Source organism: Synchiropus splendidus, chromosome 1, assembly GCF_027744825.2.
Source record: "Synchiropus splendidus isolate RoL2022-P1 chromosome 1, RoL_Sspl_1.0, whole genome shotgun sequence".
In the NCBI taxonomy this organism is placed as follows: Eukaryota; Metazoa; Chordata; class Actinopteri; order Syngnathiformes; family Callionymidae; genus Synchiropus; species Synchiropus splendidus.
The window spans coordinates 63904934-63922971 of NC_071334.1; the positions used below are offsets into that span (position 1 = coordinate 63904934).

Consider the following 18038-nt stretch of genomic DNA (forward strand, 5'->3'; position numbering starts at 1 on the left):
AGCATATGAACATATGGATGAAATATCTGTTCTCTCAGACCTGGACGGCACGACATAAAAATCACAGACAGGAACAAATAATAAATAATTGATAAATACACAGCAGGATACATGGCAACAAAATTATATAAATAAAATAGTAATTAAAAAAAAACACGAGAAGCATATTATGTTTGCATGTAGATACATTCTGCAAATCTGTTGCACCACAATACGAGTGGCCAGTGTTGCAGCCTCCCAGCAAGAGGATTCAAAGTCATGTTGTGCTACTTTAAGTCACACAGGGTGCCGCGTACCAACCCTCTGAACTGGGGACAAAGTTATGTGATTTATATTTCATGCTGGTAGCAATATTCTTCCCACAAAGAAAGAGTTTTATATGTGATGCCCTGCCACTCTGATACATACAACACATTGTAATACGACACCAAACAATAGTAATAATAAATGCATATCAAGTCATCCATTCATTTTCTGACAGTTATCTGAGGTTGCACCCTAAAAACTCTTTGGATGTTTGTATTTTTGGCCACTATATATGCACAAGGTATAAATATAACTGTGATTTCTGAGACAAATGAAGGTTTCTATGAATATGAATTACATCCCAGGCAATTAAAATCTTCAAGATGTAATGATCAGACTTTGAGTGGGACCAAATATGTGACCACATTGAACTGATTAAGGCTTTTTTTATGCTAGGGGTTCACACATTAGAGCTCGTAATGGACCCCTGCTCTGGATCCTGAGGAGGATCACTTAAAGCCACAAGACAAAGAGGACATGCACCAGATTATAAGATTTATGCTCGTCATCCATATGGACACATGGAATTACAAACCCCCATCCTCAGCGAATTTGCAACTTCCTTAATCTCTTTGCAACAATCCTATTTCCCCGGCACCATTTTACAATCTTTAAAAATGTTTTTGTTATTGTCCGAGAGTCTGCTGCACTACATGGGGAAAAAAAAAAACAATTGAAAGAATCCCAAATATCTGAGCAGCACTCTTACAACTCTGCTCAATTGCTGTTCACCAATAAATAGAATAAAAGAGAAGAGAACAAGGGAACCAAATGGTTAAATACTGAAAAATGGTGATGTTTTGTTTTCTATAGTGCAGACAGAAAGAGACCAAAGCATGTTTAAGATAGCAGTGAACATTTAATACACATAATTAATTAAGAATCAATTTAATACACATAGATGGAAATTACACAGAGAGTTGTGTAATTTCCATCTATAACCTTAGATTTCATTGGAATCAATGTGATGTTTGGGAAAGATGTGTTGCCTCAGAAAGTCTGTCAACGTCTCCTCAGACTGTAGCTGCCGCTCTGATACCTAGAGGAAGGATAAGGTCAAGGTGTGAAGGAAAACCGGCACTAATGTACAGTGGAATGTGTAGAAGTCAGATTCGCTCCAAATCCTGGAGGGACATCAGCGCGAGCTCACCAGTATTGTGTCATATCCCAGGATCTTCAGATGGCGGATCTTCACCGCCAGAGGTCCACGAGGATGAGATGTCCCCAGGCAAAAATGCCTTTGAGGAGGACACAAAACTGCAATTCTCCTAAATCAAACCAAAGGGATTTCATTTATTTTCTGTTATTTTTCAAACCATTGCCATGACATTAATAAAAACGAAAACTGAACAGACTAGTAAACACTAGTAAATGTGGGTCGCTTGAAAAGCAAATTTTACATTAACTTTTTGAATGAATTTTGTGTAAAACGCTGCGTGTATTTGAGCTAGTAACTTTGTATGTGCTGTATAAACAGTCAGTTTCGAAGACCTTACCTTTTGTCGCCATCTACTGGTGGTGGCTCTGTTGAACAGCTGGAATCCGCTACACGAGATTGGCCCAATGTAACAACACAATCTGAAAGAAAAAAAATGTAAACTTTGAGGTAAACTGTGTCTTTTGCGTTTTAGTACAATCCACTTTTCTTACCAAGGAGGTAAACGTTTTCCACCAGTACCGATTCCTCTAGTGTCACATCCTCCTGGCTTGCGGTCACGCTGAGTAGCGCTTGCAGCAGCGTTGGATGGCCCGGCTTACTCGCGACGTGTGGCTCCCCCAGTAGAGACGGTGGAATACTCGACAGCTCAGGGAGAACAGGGTGGTCCAGAGTGAGGCACGAGGAGATAGTTTGCATCATTTTCTGATGCCACATTAGGAACTTGGGATCTGAAATAGTTTGTGTGAATTACTGATTTCACCAAATAATATCAACCAACTCCAGTGTCAGACCTGAGCTCTCAAGCATCTCCAGTGTGCTGTCTTGGAGGAGCTTCTCCAGGGGTCCATGAGGAAAGTGACCCAAAAGGCAAAAGCAGTAAACAGTCTTCAACAGCTCAAAAGCAGACATTTTGGGGAGGTAATCCTCCAGAGCTTCATCGAGGCTTTCAAGGAACCTGCAGCAACACAAATGAAGACTCGATCACCTCAGACAAAACTCCTGTCCAGGTTTTAATGAAATGAATGAAACAAAATGGAGCTGCTCAGATGTACCTACTGCTGTCTATTTTCTGCCAGATCAACGTTCAAGGAAGAGTACACCTTGATGACACAAAGGATGTCCCTCAGTGCCAAAGCTTTTGGGTTCTCCATTACTTTCTCAGCAAACGCCTCCATTAAAGCTGGAGGATAGAAGTCCATTTCTTCAAACAAAGACAGAAGCAAGATGACCTGAAAATTAAGATTCAAATGTCATTCACCAATTGTAGCGCAGTCAGCTCCCTACTGACTTAGTGGTACAACCTGCTTGACGGTCCAGATGTCCAAAGTGGAGGCAAGATGGTCCGAAACACCCATGAGGAAAGTGGAGTCTTTATAGCGAAGGTCTTTGTAGGCATGCAGCACTGCCAATAGTCGGTTATAGGGGATTCCATACAGCTCCTCTGTTGGTGAGTTAAACCCATATTGTGATACAAAGTGGTTGAAATATTTTGAAGTGGAACAAAATCTGCACATCGGAACCGGGTCAAAGTAGCAGGCCTTTCTCACATGGGTTATTAAAAGGACTAGAAGCAGCTTTAACACCATTTCTTTGGTCTAAAGGCTGTTATAAGAAAATACATTTTTTTCAAAATCAATGAAGGTTAACCTTGCTGTTATAAATTTACGGACACAAGATTGTTGCTTCAGAAGATCCGAAGGAAGTATTTGTTGCACTGAACACACGGGAAAAACTCACCAAGGATTTTCTTACTGCAAACATCCATCAGGGGCTTGGACTGCAAGCCAATGGCTGCCATGGTGATGAGCATGTACTGGGTGTTTGGCAGACTGAACTCATCTGACATTGACAAGGCTTTTTTCTGCAAGGAACAACGTTGCATGATTTCAGCTGGGATGCTATTAGATGAAGAATAGACAGCATTTAACACCATAAAGCAACTTATTTTCAATCTGTTTCTCACAAAGTTAAGGACCATTCACTGGAAATAAAGAGGAACAAACCTCCATTTTCCATTTCAGAGCTTTAGGTGCATCTTTCCCCATGACACGCATCAATGTTTGGAGCCCGGACACATTTCGCATCTGAGGGAAGCGAGTCTCGACGATCAGCCTGGATTAAAACATCAAAACAGATGTCATTTTTGCGGCACGGTAACTGTGTTGATAACATTGGTCACCATAAAATCATAATAACAGTTCGCCTGTCCCAGCTGCAGGGCTACAGTTCCATCCCATTCCTAATGCTAGCTTCCCTTCCAGACCATCGAAATGCTCTTAAACGGTGGCAAAGTAACACCCTCTTACCCAAACCACCTACATCCTGGTTCTTGTACAGAAACAGTGCCAGTACTTTCAAGGCAATTACAGAACCCCACTAGTGCATCCACCTACAGACATGATCATTTGTGAGCTTGTCTCTTTGGTTACACCGAAATGTTCAGCAGCCAGCAACAATGTGTCACACTGGAAATACAGCCATTGATGAACTCACTTTAGCCTGGTTTTGCCTGTGTTTTGTTGAAGTACATTCTGATGCTAGGTTTTTATTTAACTGACTTTTTGTCCTTGTGCTTCCTCCCAGCATTACCTTATCATAATCTAAAGTGATAGTGTGCACCATGGAGGCTATGTTTTATCTGTATTTCCCTACCTATACAAAACAGGGAATCGCATAAAGGAACAAGGACCTATTGACTTTTGGTGTTGTTCCAGATTTCTATTTGGTCACTGAACACCACACCAATGATCTTGCACAGGTTGTCCACCAAACTGCTTTTGAGGCATGTCTCACCTCATTCCAGATTTGAGGGCATCAACATTCTCGCTCCTCTGCATGTGCTCCAAAGTGGTGGCTAAGATGGTCAGACATTTCCCATCGAAGCTGTTCAGCTTCTCCTGCGAACCACACGGATGTATGAGAATGTGATCCTCAGAATGGAGAAAGCTGGTGCTACTGGCTCACACCCTACCTGGCAGGCGAGGAGGAAGATCTGCACGACGCGGCTCTGCTGCGGGACACCCAGTTTCACCAAGGCAAGCAGACTGTAAACCACACCGTCATCTCTCATGTTCTTCAAGCTCTTGATGGCCACCTGTAAAAGCTTTTCAAACGCGGGGTGGTCGAACATCAAGCGCAGTTCGAGGCGCCGTTGCTCCTCTGACATGGCTTTGGTGAGGGTCCACATCTGGGACAGGCTCTTCCCCACCTGGTCAGCCGTGGGTGCATATTGACAGGTGAGGTCCAGCACATCTGACGGGGAGCTGCAGCGGAGCAGGAGGTCCATGTAAAGCGACCTGCGCTTAGTTGGTCTTCCTGGGTTTGATGCCGCATGTTCCCCTGGTTCCTCAAGTACTTCCGAGTAGAACCTTACAGAAATGGGCTTTAAAAACGCCACACGCCTTGTGTCTTGATCACTAAATAACTCATAATGGAGGGAAAAGTCTCTCCTTGCTGATAAATTCCACGAAAACCTGCGCCTGCAGAGCAGCAGACACCTCTTCAGAATCCCCTGTGGTGAAAGCCAGACTGACATCGTCCGATCCGACGTGAAGTCGTCAAGTAAACTGCATCGGTAACTGTTTTAAGTGACGATGACAAGGTCATTGATGAAACACAAACACGTAACCTACGCTAATGGTATCTTAAAGGGGGCCAAAGTACGCTACCTTAATATCAACACACCTCTCAGTTGGGCTTGTGTAGTTAAAAAAACAGCTAATCCAAATGCACTACAACTGTTTTTGGACCATGCGGAACACCGGAGACAGCGAGCCGAGTCTTCCTCTACTACCTTAGTATCTGCGAATAACGCAGCTCCTCGATCATTACTGCCACCTTTGGATGGGAGGCAGATACTGCATGCACTAGTCTTTAGTTTCTTTAGATCGTTTGGATGCTTCTGTTGGATTTTTTAAGCCTTTGAATCCCCTTGGTGAAATTTGTTTTTAACGTCCCGTGACTGAGTCATTGAGAAAGTGAAAGTGGTGACGTCGGTTGCCATGGTGACATCGTTGCCAAACCGAGCAGACGCTCGCTGTCGCCCTCGTCTTCACTGCTGAGGTTCACCAGACAAAATGACTTGTCTGTCGCACTGAGGTTTATCTTGAGACGTCAGACCAGTAGGTGCAAACCCTCCTACTCTGTTCGACTTTTTGGATGCACCCAACTTGCCTGTTATTCCCCTCACCTCTTTGATGGCGAGTTGTGCTTTGTTGTTTTGTTCGCGCCTCTGTTCTCTTGTCTTTATTTGGCTTTCAAAACGTCGTGTGTCCGTCCTCCCACCACAGGGATTAAGTTGACCTCAAGCCTGCGGTGTTGTAACTATGGTGTTGAACAACAAATCTGGTTCAGCCTCCCACCTTGCTTGGAGAAAATGGCCAAGTTTGTTCTTGCAGGTGAGTGCAGGTCAGCAACATTTCGCCCTGTTGCCTTGAATCTCAGCACACGTTTCACAGGAAAGGCAAACTGCCCCTGGTACGCTAAAGCGGAACTTCTGGCTGACAGTCTGGTGAGGTCTCTACCCAGCTTCAGGATCCATAAGATCTCCATTCTGCCAGACGAATGGGAGGTAATGTGTCTAACTCTAATCCCTTTTCCGTACACCTCCTTACTGTTTCTTCAGCCCCCATTTCCTTCTTACACTGTACATTACAAAACAAACAGTAGTGTCACCGGCTTGGTGTTGTTATTTACTTAATCTTTTGAGACAGGTAAATCAGGCAGAGCAATTTCACAATGTACAAGTTTTGGGAGTCTTGTTTTACATTTAATAATAGACACTAACAATTATATCACAGGCATCATATATAGAACTATAGACAGTGGTACCTCAGTTTTCGAATGTCCCGGACTTCGAACAAATTGGTGTTCGAACAAAAATTGTGAGATTTTTGTGCTTTGGATTTCGAACAAACATCCAGAACTCGAACGCCCCCGAAAAAAGTGTGCGGACCGATCAGCTGACCCACGACGCGCTTTGTTATTGTCTATAACGGAGCCTCTGTTTGCAGATGTGTCCCACATTTACTGACTGTTTTTTCTTCATATTGAGGTGTAAAACCCTTCCTGTCTCCACACTGGACCGTGGTAGAGTGTCACAGGGGAGGTGCTGGAGCCCCACGCCAGGGTTTGATGTCCTGTTGTGGGCTGGAGCTGGGACAGGGATGAGGCGAGTCTGGGACAGAGCGTGACTTGGTTTATGACTTTGTCACAGCCAAACTGCACAGAAGAGCACATTCAGAGCTGGACACGCACCGGGCACCTCTTCACTTCTGGAGAGACGTCACTCACTCTCAACCCCTCCCACATGCAGCGGCCACACACATAGAGGAACAGCGCACCTGCAGCAGACACTCTACATTCACTCCTACAAAAGACTATTTTAAGGCTTGGAACACATTATTTCTTTTCCCATTCATTGTAATGGGAAAAATCCATTCAGATTTCAAACAAATCGCTTCTCGAACGGCCGTCTGGAACAGATTGTGGTCGAGAACCGAGGTACCACAGCGAAGGAATTCCACTTGTACGAATGCATTTATTTCCAGCACAGACAGAAGCACTTATCTGTCTTTATTATCTGTCCATAAAACACAAGTAGGCTCATTTAGTTCATGAATTCTGGTCAAATGTGTAATGGTTTGTGGCTGTTTTCCTCATCATGGAATGGTGGCACAGAAATGGCTGGAGGACGTATGTGACAAAAATGAATGGAGCCACCAAGAGTCGCCCATAATTTGGCGGGAACTGGTCAACCAAGGTGGGAAAGGAATGCTGGTCGGCGGCTTACAAGACTTCTTGTCGCACTGTGAGGCAAGTATTTTAACGCAAACCTCCAATTCTGTCTCATTTGTAACCTTCCGTGGTTCCTCAGATCTACTATAATGTCAAGTCCGACATGTCGCCGGAGTTAATGACAAGTATTGCTGCGGAGAATCTGCAGACAAAAATAAATGTACTGGCCGAGGAGGCACTGCGCCTGAGCCTTATTAAACCTCTGCACATCTGGATCAGCAGGTTTGTATTCCATCACTGTGTTGACATGTCAAGTGTGGCTGTTCCTTCACCGGACCTTTTGCTTCTTCCCAGCGCTCTCAATCCGACCTCTGACATTCTGATCCCTCGCTTGCTCTCGCCTGAGGTCTTCCCTCAGGCGTCTGTGATCAACATCCATCTGCTGGATCTGAGGGGAACACTGGAGGAACTGAACTCACTGAAGATGGAGACAGAAGACCTGGCACTGCCTCTGCTCTATCAGGTATCCGTGTGTTTTCCCCTCTGAATCGGTTCGTTCATATTTTCACTTGTAGACAAGGATTGCATTTTAGAAGACTCCCAGAACTGGCAAACCCTGAGAGAAAGCCTTGGAAATCATGTCAAAATATGCCTTGTCTGCATATGACGTAAAAGAAAGAGCACCTTGGAAGGAAGTTTATAACAGCCATGCCATCTTTCCCCCTTAATTTAACCAGTCATCTTTCCGAAAACATACCAGTCACAACAAGAGATTTCGCTGTAAAAATTGTACGGACCCACTTCCCACTTCTGTCACACAAAGACCGATGTCTCTTTCCGTCACTTCAGGCATCTGCTCTGTTCTCCAATAACCGTCCACCCTTCCCGTGAACCAGAAATGTTGAGCGTATTGACAGTCAAGTTAAGTTTTAAGCCCGACAGCAGTTTCACACTGGAGTCCTTCATGCATTTGAGGATGTTGCTCAGTCAGCATCAGCCAACTGTTCACGTTCATCTGCACACAGACGACGGTCCACACCGACCTGGAAAAGGCCTTCCAGGACGCTGATGTTATCCTGCTGCTGGATGAATGGTGGTCTGAAGACGTCAGTGGAACAAAAGAGGGCGAGAGGAGGAAAGAAATCTCAGACCAATACACCGTCTATGGCCAGCTGATCAACACCAGGGCCAGAAGAGACGTGAAGGTGGTCGTGTCCAGTGGTGACTTTGCCCATCTCAGGTGCTGCGTGCTCATGAGCAACGCCAGCTCCATCGACAGCAGGCAGTTTGTTGTAATGGCAACGCAGCTGCAGAACGAGGCCAGAGCTGTAATCGCCAAAAAGCTGAATGTGAACGATTCAGGTGAGAGAGGAGGTAGCACCTCCGCCTGTGTCACAGCACATTCAGACACTCTGCTCTCTGCTAGATGTTCATGACGTCATAGTGTGGGGCAACGTCAGTCGGGAGTTCTACGTGGATCTCCAGATGGCCAGGGTTTACAATTACGACGGTGCTATAAGAGGACCACGTTTCTACTTTCAAGAGGTGGACCTGGTTCTTCACGACAGGTAGAGAAGTCCACGTTGGGCTGTTCTCAATAGAATGGTGAACTATGCTGAAAATGCACCAACCCACCAGTGGTGAAGAATTACTGCTGTGGCCACGAGAGAAAGATGCTAGTGCTGCAGTGTCGTGATCAAGACCAATGAAGGCTGTGAGTCCAAGCCAAGACTGAGACCAAACAGAGCAAATGAAAGCTCTTGATTTATTTGGAAAAAAAGAAAACATTTTGCAGTAAGAAACAAATGTCTATAGTGTCTGTATGGGCATTAGACTTAAGCGTCTGTGATCTGTATCCTGTTTTCTGTCTTTCATTCCACTCTTACAAAGTGCTTTCCAGTTCCTCAAAGTTGTAGGGACAATGCTGGCCATGGAAGGAGAGTGGAGCTATTCGCCTCATACAATGGGGTGAAGTGTGTGTTTGAGCATTGTCTTGCTGAACTAAGTGCAAATCTCGATGCTGTTTGAACAAACGTTCGGAGCATGTTTGAGACCTTCTCCCATCAAACTGAAAACCACGACAATGCGACTGGCCTGGATGTCGGGAGTCCTCGTTGGTACCCGGCTGATGTTATCTGTTGACAAGTCGAGACATCAAATGACTTGTGTTGTTTAGATTCAATGAGTTCCATGAAGATTTCATAACTGCAGCAACATTTATGACACTAATATTCAATCTCGAAAGAGATTCAATAATATTAATTCAGGATTTAAGGTGAGTTTAATATCCTTGTTGTTGTTGGCAAAAGTTTGCTTCCTGTGTTGTAAACAGAACACGGACAGTCTCACTGGCATGCTATTGGTGAAACAGCCAGTTTCGAGCAGAGCTGAACATCTGGATTTGGAGAAATCTCATTTTGGCAGCAGCTTTATGGTTGAGTCAGAGGCTTTATTAATCTGATGTTGCCTTTCAGGAAGTGGCTGGAGGCAGCTCTTCATGAAATAGTCCGCAATCGTCGGACAGATGTGTCTTCAAAGACGGGTCGAACCGCTGCCATGTCAGCTGCCAACGGGATGCTGATGCTTCTAAAGGCTTGGAACAGTCCCTCCCCTTCTGAGGGGCTCCTTTCTGTGGGCGTTATTTGCTCAGGTTTCTTCACGCTCAACCACTCTGAACAAAATCTGGTGTAAAAGAGCTAACGCTGAGACCTTTTCACTGCTCCCAGAGCAATACAGCCTGCCTGAGGGAATCGTCCTGTCAGTGCCAGTAACCTTCGCTGACGGCATGTGGTCCATTTTCACCGATGTCACTATGGGAGATGAATTACAGGACAGACTGGAGATGTCAGCAAAGCAGGTAGAACAGGTGAGTAGTGGTGAACCGCTTAATGCACCAAAGCATAACACTATATTACTAAGTACATGAAGTGTGTGAAACGTGTTGCGTCCATGCAAACAAGTCTCTTTGTCTAGAATGTATTCAAAGTCAGACATGTTAGCAACAAGGCCATCCAAGGTCTATTTTAACTTTAACTTCCTTCAGCGCCTCTTCCTCTACCCTTTTCTTCCCAGGAGAGAGATATTGGCAAACCGCTGATGCTATAAAGACATCTGACAAGCTCGCCAAAACCAAAAAGGAAAACACAACGCCTTTAATGGTTTCAGTTTGTTCTTTTATTCTTTCACATGTGCCGTTTGTTTGATGTTTGACCAGTTAAATGACAATAAATCCATGTCTTTTCTGCAAAACTCTCCCTTTTTGGAAAGAGCAAACTGAGTGCTTTATGGAAAAAAAAGAAAAAATAGAAAATATATTTTCTTTCTTTTTTAATTGTACAGGTCAAGTGCCCTTTGAATAATTTAAGCCATATTTTTGAGCGCATAAGTATCATAAAATACTTTCCTGAAGCTGATGTAACCATCCTTCCAAATTGTACGCCAGGCAACTTGAGCTGAGTGCTTTTATACATGCAGAATATACACATTCTTTTTATACACTATACACACACACACACACACACACACAGGTCGAGAATAGAAGAGTAAGTACAAACACAGCGCACTACTACGTCGGAAAATGAACACCTCCTGTGATGTCATGTTCAGTTTGTACACCCCGCCCCTGAGCTATGGATGGATCATAGAAGCCAATCTCTTTTTAGCTGGATATTGTGGACTATTTCTTCCAACGGAAGCAGTCAGATAATAATGAACTTGGCAGCAAGTGAACAAATTAAATTGGTCTGCAGGTACATTGGTTTTGTCCTCTGCCAGCTGATGATGAAATTATGAACAACCTTATCTGCGTGGAGAGAAGTCAGGCTCACAAATGACGTCACACTTCAAAGTCACTTGTGCGTAGAGGTGAAGATGTTTCAACATCCAACAATCAAAGATTTCAGTTTCCAGGCAACAAGTGACAAGAACAGAGACATACAATCATGTGGTGGGAAAATGAAAACAAGAAAGGGTTCAATATAATATCAATATATTAGTGGTAATATTTATCCAACACTAGAATCGGACAACTATAAAAATACATCTCATATGGGTCTGTTTACATAGCAAATTGGGTTGTTGGTGATCGCACATGCTTTCAGAAAGAAGAAAACAACACGTAAATGTCCCAAGGAGCGTGACCCTCCCCCAACATAAAATATCACACTAATAAATAGGCGTGCAGACCTGTCTAAAGGTTCTGTACTCGCTGACGTTCCAGTCGGTTTCCCTGTATCCACAGGAGGTGACAACATGGACGCTTGCCAGAGACGCATTAACCCGCCTGGCAGCAAATTCTGATTAGAATTTCACCTTGAAGCTGAGGCTGCAGTTTAACAGAATTTTGTGAGCACTCCTTGAAATAATGCTTCATGGTTATCTGACATGAATGTTTCTGTTTAAGTGACATTTTCTAACTGCATTCAAAATATTCTGAAAGTCATGTGAAAATGAAGCAGTATTTGCTTGTACAAACAGAAAAGTTTAATATTGATTTCTTTTTTCGAATCTTAAACACTTGAAAGCATATTTGAGAATTCCTTCATGCCGCCTTTCATATTCCTGACCAGAAAAGTGAGGTACGCGAGTTACCCAGGTAAAGGTCTTCACGGCTAGGACAACTGGTTTCACTACAGTAGACACTTCACGTGATTCTTCACAAGAATGAACAGACGTGTGTCAGATGGGAAAGGTGTGGGGGGGAATATTATTCTTTTGTCTATTGACTAAATTTGAGAGGGTTCTGAGGAAAGAAAATGTTTTAAATAGCCAATATCAGGCCAAACCGTATTAAACTGCTAATGAAAGCGTAGAACAGTATCATCTCAACAGCCAACAGTATTAGACTCCAAGCTCTTGAATAAATGCATTGTATATATTTCTATTTCGCAGTTTGAACCGTATAGTCGTGTGTTTCTATTGTACAAATAAAAATAAAACAGGGCTCCATGCTAAGGAGCTACGACTGCGATTGATGCCCAGGGCTGTCTGGCGCTCCGGAGGCTCCTTCCACCTGCTGTCTGTCAGAGCTCAAGTCCAGCTCGTCAATCTGCTCCAGTTCACTTTGGTCCAGAAGCTCAAAGTCTTCTTCTTCTGTTGGGATGAGTGTGTCGTCTGGCATCTCTTCAGCGGCGTTGAATTCTGTAGTGGTTGTCTCAGTATCCTCGGAGCCTGATACGAGGTCAGCTGTGGTGAGGTTTGGTGGGGTGAGGGTCTCCAGAGCGCATGGAGGGGTTTCAGTGGGTAGGAACTCAGCCAGGGTGGGCTCCTCACTGGCCTCACTGGAGTGCAACAGGGCTGAAAGAGTGTTCTGCACCACAGTGGAGATAGCGGTGCTCACGATCTCCTCACTCAAAGCCTCTAGTGAGCGCTGTGCTCCCTGGGATACCCCAGCTACCTTCTCTCCCTCTTGACTCCCGGCTTCCTGGCCAGCTGATGGTCCGGGCAACAAGCCCTCCTCACCGCCAGGCGGTCTTCCATGTCCATTGAAGTGCGTATTTACAAAGTGAAGTGGCGACGCCAGGTGCTGCAGGAGGAGACTAGCTGGGCTCAGTGGTTCCTCCTCTGACGAAGCACTGCTCTGGGCTCCTTCTCCCTGAGAGGAGATGCGCAGGGGAAAGTGAAGCAGGTTATGTTCCAAGGATGGGAATTCCTCAACCGAAGGAAACTCTGGTAGATCCCGCAGGTACGCCTCTTCTGGGTCACTGTGGAGACTCTGCTGGTCCAAGTCTGCAGTCAAAACCAAGAGCATGAACACCTCGTACTCCGTCCTGTAGGAGTGTTGACTGTTCAGCTAAACACTTCTTTACTGATGAAAGTGGCCTAGTGTTGTTTGGTACTTACTTATTCACCACAGATGAAGCTGCTGAATTGGTAAATATACTCTAAACAAAGCGGCGGATGTAGTATCAAACTTTATGAATGGTGACAGAGAGAAGACGAGTTCAGCCTCCTGCTGCCCCTGAGCCAAAATGTTTGTGGCCTTTGACCTTCTGTCCTACATCAGGGGTTATTTTTGTAGAGGCCCGAAACGTGAGCGGCGCGCTGACACGTATGACATTCACCTTCAGAGACGTCGGTGAGCTGCGGTGTGGTCGCTCGTGACACGGAGAAGCCTCCGCTCTCCAGAATGGATGCCTCCTCATCTGACAGCTCAGAGTCTGTGATGGCCATGGCCAGAGCTGTGGTCTTCACATCCACCTGCCGCCCACAACCAGGAGGAATATTCTTCATTATTTGACTGAAACAGACAGGCAGCTGTGTTTTGAAGCATCAGCAACTGAATGCTTCACACCGGAGATCAGAGTCGCGTGTGCAAACTCAACGGTCCATTAAAGCATTACATTCCACAGAGAGAACCACATTGGTCTCGATTGTGGCGCCATTTCTTGTCAACAAGTCTCATGCACGTTTCCATTAACCATTCAGACAAGTGTCTTTGTCAGTGTGACTGAACGTAATTCGGGACTCTTCCCCACAGCAGGACTGCATATTTACGTAAGGCCACAGACCACACCGGAACTATGCGGCAGGAATGCTGTCGTACTGAAAACATAGCTGAACCTTTTACTCTCCAGCCCAGACCGGGGCCGAACTCAAGAGTAACCCACACTTACTTTCTGCTGGTCTTGTTGTGTTCAACATGTTGTGTTTTCATACCGTTGGTGCAAAACACGACAGCTCCTCCTCGCTCTCGCTCTCCGTCTCTGCTCTTGGTTCGTCGCCCTCCTCCACCTCCTTCTTCACCTCTGGGAAAACACATTTGTTCAGCAGGGAGACAGAAAGGCCAGCTCTTACCTTTTAACTGGTCACTATACAGAGCTGCCCTGTGTTAAACATGAGACTGTACATTGTACAAATTTGACTGAATTGAAAAACTGATTCGATACATTCATTCTGAGTTATGAGACGTAGAACCAAATAAACGGGGAGGTTGAGACCCCACAGTGTAGGGAAGGCTGCAGACTCACTCCTCTTGTCATGCTTGCGATGCTCTGTGTCCCCCTTCATGCTGTAGTCCAGTTTCATGAAGATGGGTTCCAGGCCGGTGTACATCCTCTGGATCAGTTCATGGTACACCACCAGTGGCCACAGAAGAACACTCAGAACTAAGGGAGAAGAGACACAAGTGTCTGAGTTCTCATTATGAACACGATAACATCAGCAGCAAATAATGTTTATTCTGTATTATTGTTTGGCCTATTCCAGGAGTGGAGAACTAAGTGAAAATACAGATTGACAGGGGGAAAACACTTGTAAAGACAAAGATAAGCTTAACTGAAATCCATCAGAAATACAGCATCATGATCATTTTTTAGGGATTCCCTCTGTCCACCTGAGGGCCACACAAATACAAGGGCAGCATGAGGCCCTCAGCACTGACTTTGCCCATATCTGGCCTATATGATTAAAGTATGTAATGTTGGACACATTGTACACCTTAATATGCCATTTGTCTACATGGTGGAGAAGCAGAGCAGTGGAGTCAGAGTCTCGGGACCTTCTGTGTGAACCCTCTTGTTATTGTCACACTGTATTAGAGCCGGATTAAAAATGTAACTTGCAGCATTGAAGAAGCAAATCTCAAAATACGACACGGTAACATGCAAGAATGTGTAACTAAACTACGTGATAATAACATGAGGGTCTGTAAAGAAGGTCCAGAGTTCACGCTGCATATTTACTGCTATTCTTGCACCATCTGCAAACGTGTCAGTCAGTGGGTGGGCACTCCACAGGATGTGTGATATCAGGCTTACCTATGATGTACGAAATCATAATTCCAGGAACATAATGTCCCACGAGCGCCAGCACCAAACACCCGCTGCACATCATCGCACAGAACTGAAAACAAGCAGTAAATACGATACAGATGAACATTTTAGCAAAAACCCAGGAGACGCCTTTTGTAGTAAGTTTGTCCACCTTTCCATGATTCTGCCTTTTGTACAGCAACATGTCCTGGAGGTAAAGACGGCAGGTCAGGTAGCTTTCAGCCAGGTGGTGGCTGAGCTCCGGAACGCTGAGCAGCCGCTGCTCTCTGCTCATTGGCTCACTGTCAACATGCAGCAACCACATTATAAGCATACATTTCAAAGATTTCATATTACCCGAAGAAACACGAATTACAGCCTCAAAACATGAAAAATATGCCCACCTTTGAATCCTGGAAGTCTCAACATGTTGCACTGCAGGACAAAAGGTTTTTAGTTAGTGACACGTGACTTTATTTCCATCCATTTTACAACTGCAACCTTGCATTACACTAAACAAACATTGGACTTCCCTGAATTAAAACAACTTTCTAAACACCATCAGCTGCGACAAAAAATATTTTCACCCAACACTCTCACTTGAGGGCGGCAAAGCAGCGCAAAGGTTAGAATCTATCTCTGGATCTTTCTGCATGGAGTTTGCGTGTTCTCCTAGTGCCTGTGTGGGTTTTCTCCGGGTGCTCCTCCCACAGTTCAAAAACAGGCTCTTTACGTGAATTGGAAACTCCAAAATTTGGCCCTAGGTGTGCATGTGGACAGTCACCTGTCCAGGGTGTATTCCTGCCTCTCGCCCAGTGACTGCTGGGATAGGCTCCATCTCTCCCCGAAAACCATGAACAGGACTAAGCGCTGGTTCATTTACGATGTATGTAAATTAAATTCAATAAATTAAAACACACGGCATACACTGCATTGGACTTGCATACATGAATATGACATGTCCCCGATTAGGGTTCACACTCTAATGCAACAACCAGGCGTCAGTTAGGGACCATCAACAAATTCTGATTTGGTCAAAGTATTAATGAAATCTTCAAACATGCCAATGAAAAAAAACAAAGGTTTTTCATCACACCAGACAAAGGACTGACAGTTTGTATGTACAATGATTTGGAGAATATGACAAAATGATCAGTTATTCACATGATTTCTAATGTTTCTTCAATAGCATCTAGGAAATGTGTCCAGACTGGTCCATAGTTCATGTCAACTGTGAAGAGACATGAGATACAGCAGACAGACGGCTCAATTTAACCCCTAAATAAAACTGGCAGAGCAGTCTGTCAGACACCAGCGGGTTCTATGAGAGACGTGAAACATTGAATTTCTCATCGCTACACAGTTAAGTACTACTTTTCAATGTAAACAAATGCTGATGTTGAAGACAAACTCCACCAAAAGTTTCATTATGAAAACGTTTCAAGAGAGACGGCAGTGTGTCCGACACATGGAATAGAATGAAAATGTATTTATAGTGATAATTATCGTGTAACAAAATGTATCATGATTTTTTTTGGGCTCCATATGTCCCAGCCCTACTGCATAGCAAGCGACACATGGCAGAGAGTGTTACTCCAACATTACCATGAATTACAGGCAGCTGAGGCTTCCATCTCTCCAGCAACATCAGTCCCAGCAGGGAGACGCTGAGCAGGAACAGAGGGCGCAGAGAAGTGGACGACAGCAGCCTGATCAACAGGAAACCATGTTAATGTAATTGTCAAGGTCCTGAGGTCCGGCAGCAGGCATATGACAGCAATCAACATCCTGAATCGGCAGGCACCAAGGTACCCTTGAGCAACACTTTTAATTCAAAGTTACATAGGTTGTTTTTTACCAAAAAAGTTTCATGAAATGACCAGTGACACCAGCTATAAACTCAAAGCTTACACTTTACTCTGAGGCTCATTACTCAAGAGACAGTATAGCTTCATGTTAGTCAACACCAAGTCACATCATGAAAAAAACTCTAAAGTTCTGGAGAGGAATCCACAACAAAGGTGAGTAGCAGAGTCCAGAGAGAGTATCTGTCAGTGACAGCTGGTGAAGCAGGCCCGCTGCTGCTGAGCACGAGCGCAGCTAGCAGCTAAGCTCACCGACAACACAGCGTCAAACCATGTTGCACATTAGCACCGATTCACTAGCGTGTCACAACAGACAGACGCACAACACAACACGACAAACGGACGAGGTGAAGTACCAGAAGAGCGTGTTGAGAGTCAGCGCCACCGAGACGCTCCACAGCGGCCTCTCCCACACCAGCAGCCGCTGCAGCCACAGCAACAGCGGCTCGTACTGCGACAGCCAGCCCTGCAGTCGCTCCCGCAGCCGCACGAGCTCCGGGTCTCCGTCTCCGCAGGACGCCTCCGACGTCCCGGCCGGGAACAGAGACTCCAGGCCAACCGAGGAGGAGCTGACCGAGGGGCGTCTTCGTGCCTCCTCTGCGCTCGCCATGTTTGCCTTCACTTTGTTGTGTTGTGTCGGAGATCACGGATACCGTAGTCACCTGTCAATTCATGATGCGCGACCCGATGCTACTTCCGGTGTAAAGTTTCAAAATATTAAAAGTCCCAAACTTGTAGCACTACTTCTTTTTTTATGATTTGTGAGTAATGTTATGTAAAATCATTTTTATAAAAATGCTGTAGTAATTCAGTGTGCGCAAAAAATGAGATAAAATTCATGGTTAAATAATAAATGCCCAAGATTTGCATTTGATTTGCAATTGATTATTGTATCATTTATTTAAAGCACTTTTATTTTTCAGTTTCACACATACCTCAGGACTTGTAAATACTAGATTAAGAAATAATTAATGCATATTTTACGTGAAGTTTCATGTCTGGTTACCAGACTTACTCACGCGGCATCTGCGAAGTCTCAAATTCTTTTACTTTGAAACCCAAGAGACTCAATCTCCTATACACACTGTGAGACGATCACTTGTTGTCGCCGTGACGCAAATGGGCGGAGCATGGACGTGTTTCTCGCGGATGCGATCAGAGTCACGTGTTTTCTTGTTTACCGTGTAAAGGAGCGTTCTCAGCTGCACCACCGCGTGGCCC

The 18038-nt window shown here is 44.8% G+C and overlaps 3 protein-coding genes across 4 annotated transcripts; 1 reads left to right on the forward strand and 2 right to left on the reverse strand.

The window, feature by feature from the left end:
- Positions 1-1145: 1145 nt before the first annotated feature.
- fastkd2 (FAST kinase domains 2) lies at positions 1146-5608 on the reverse strand. 2 transcript variants are annotated; one of them, XM_053886706.1, is made up of 12 exons: positions 5134-5608; positions 4437-5043; positions 4259-4362; positions 3469-3577; positions 3203-3326; positions 2767-2906; positions 2522-2694; positions 2257-2420; positions 1957-2193; positions 1803-1884; positions 1457-1574; positions 1146-1345 (listed from the first exon to the last, which is right to left on the reverse strand). In XM_053886706.1, exons 2-12 carry the CDS (start codon positions 4998-5000, stop codon positions 1250-1252), a joined length of 1911 nt encoding a protein of 636 aa, XP_053742681.1. In that variant the 5' UTR covers positions 5001-5043; positions 5134-5608; the 3' UTR covers positions 1146-1249. The 2 variants fall into 2 exon arrangements, with proteins under 2 accessions (XP_053742681.1, XP_053742673.1); XM_053886698.1 differs by having other exon boundaries at positions 4437-5608.
- Positions 5367-10440, forward strand: mdh1b (malate dehydrogenase 1B, NAD (soluble)). The gene is made up of 11 exons (XM_053886730.1): positions 5367-5586; positions 5755-5862; positions 5923-6035; positions 7145-7279; positions 7341-7483; positions 7556-7724; positions 8227-8563; positions 8628-8769; positions 9676-9851; positions 9928-10067; positions 10274-10440. Exons 2-11 carry the CDS (start codon positions 5841-5843, stop codon positions 10304-10306), a joined length of 1410 nt encoding a protein of 469 aa, XP_053742705.1. The 5' UTR covers positions 5367-5586; positions 5755-5840; the 3' UTR covers positions 10307-10440.
- Positions 10353-17500, reverse strand: retreg2 (reticulophagy regulator family member 2). Its single transcript, XM_053886717.1, has 9 exons — positions 17174-17500; positions 16558-16661; positions 15357-15387; positions 15125-15254; positions 14959-15043; positions 14170-14307; positions 13859-13947; positions 13264-13399; positions 10353-12928 (listed from the first exon to the last, which is right to left on the reverse strand). The coding sequence occupies exons 1-9, from the start codon at positions 17425-17427 to the stop codon at positions 12159-12161; spliced, it is 1737 nt and encodes a 578-aa protein (XP_053742692.1). The 5' UTR covers positions 17428-17500; the 3' UTR covers positions 10353-12158.
- Positions 17501-18038: the final 538 nt, after the last annotated feature.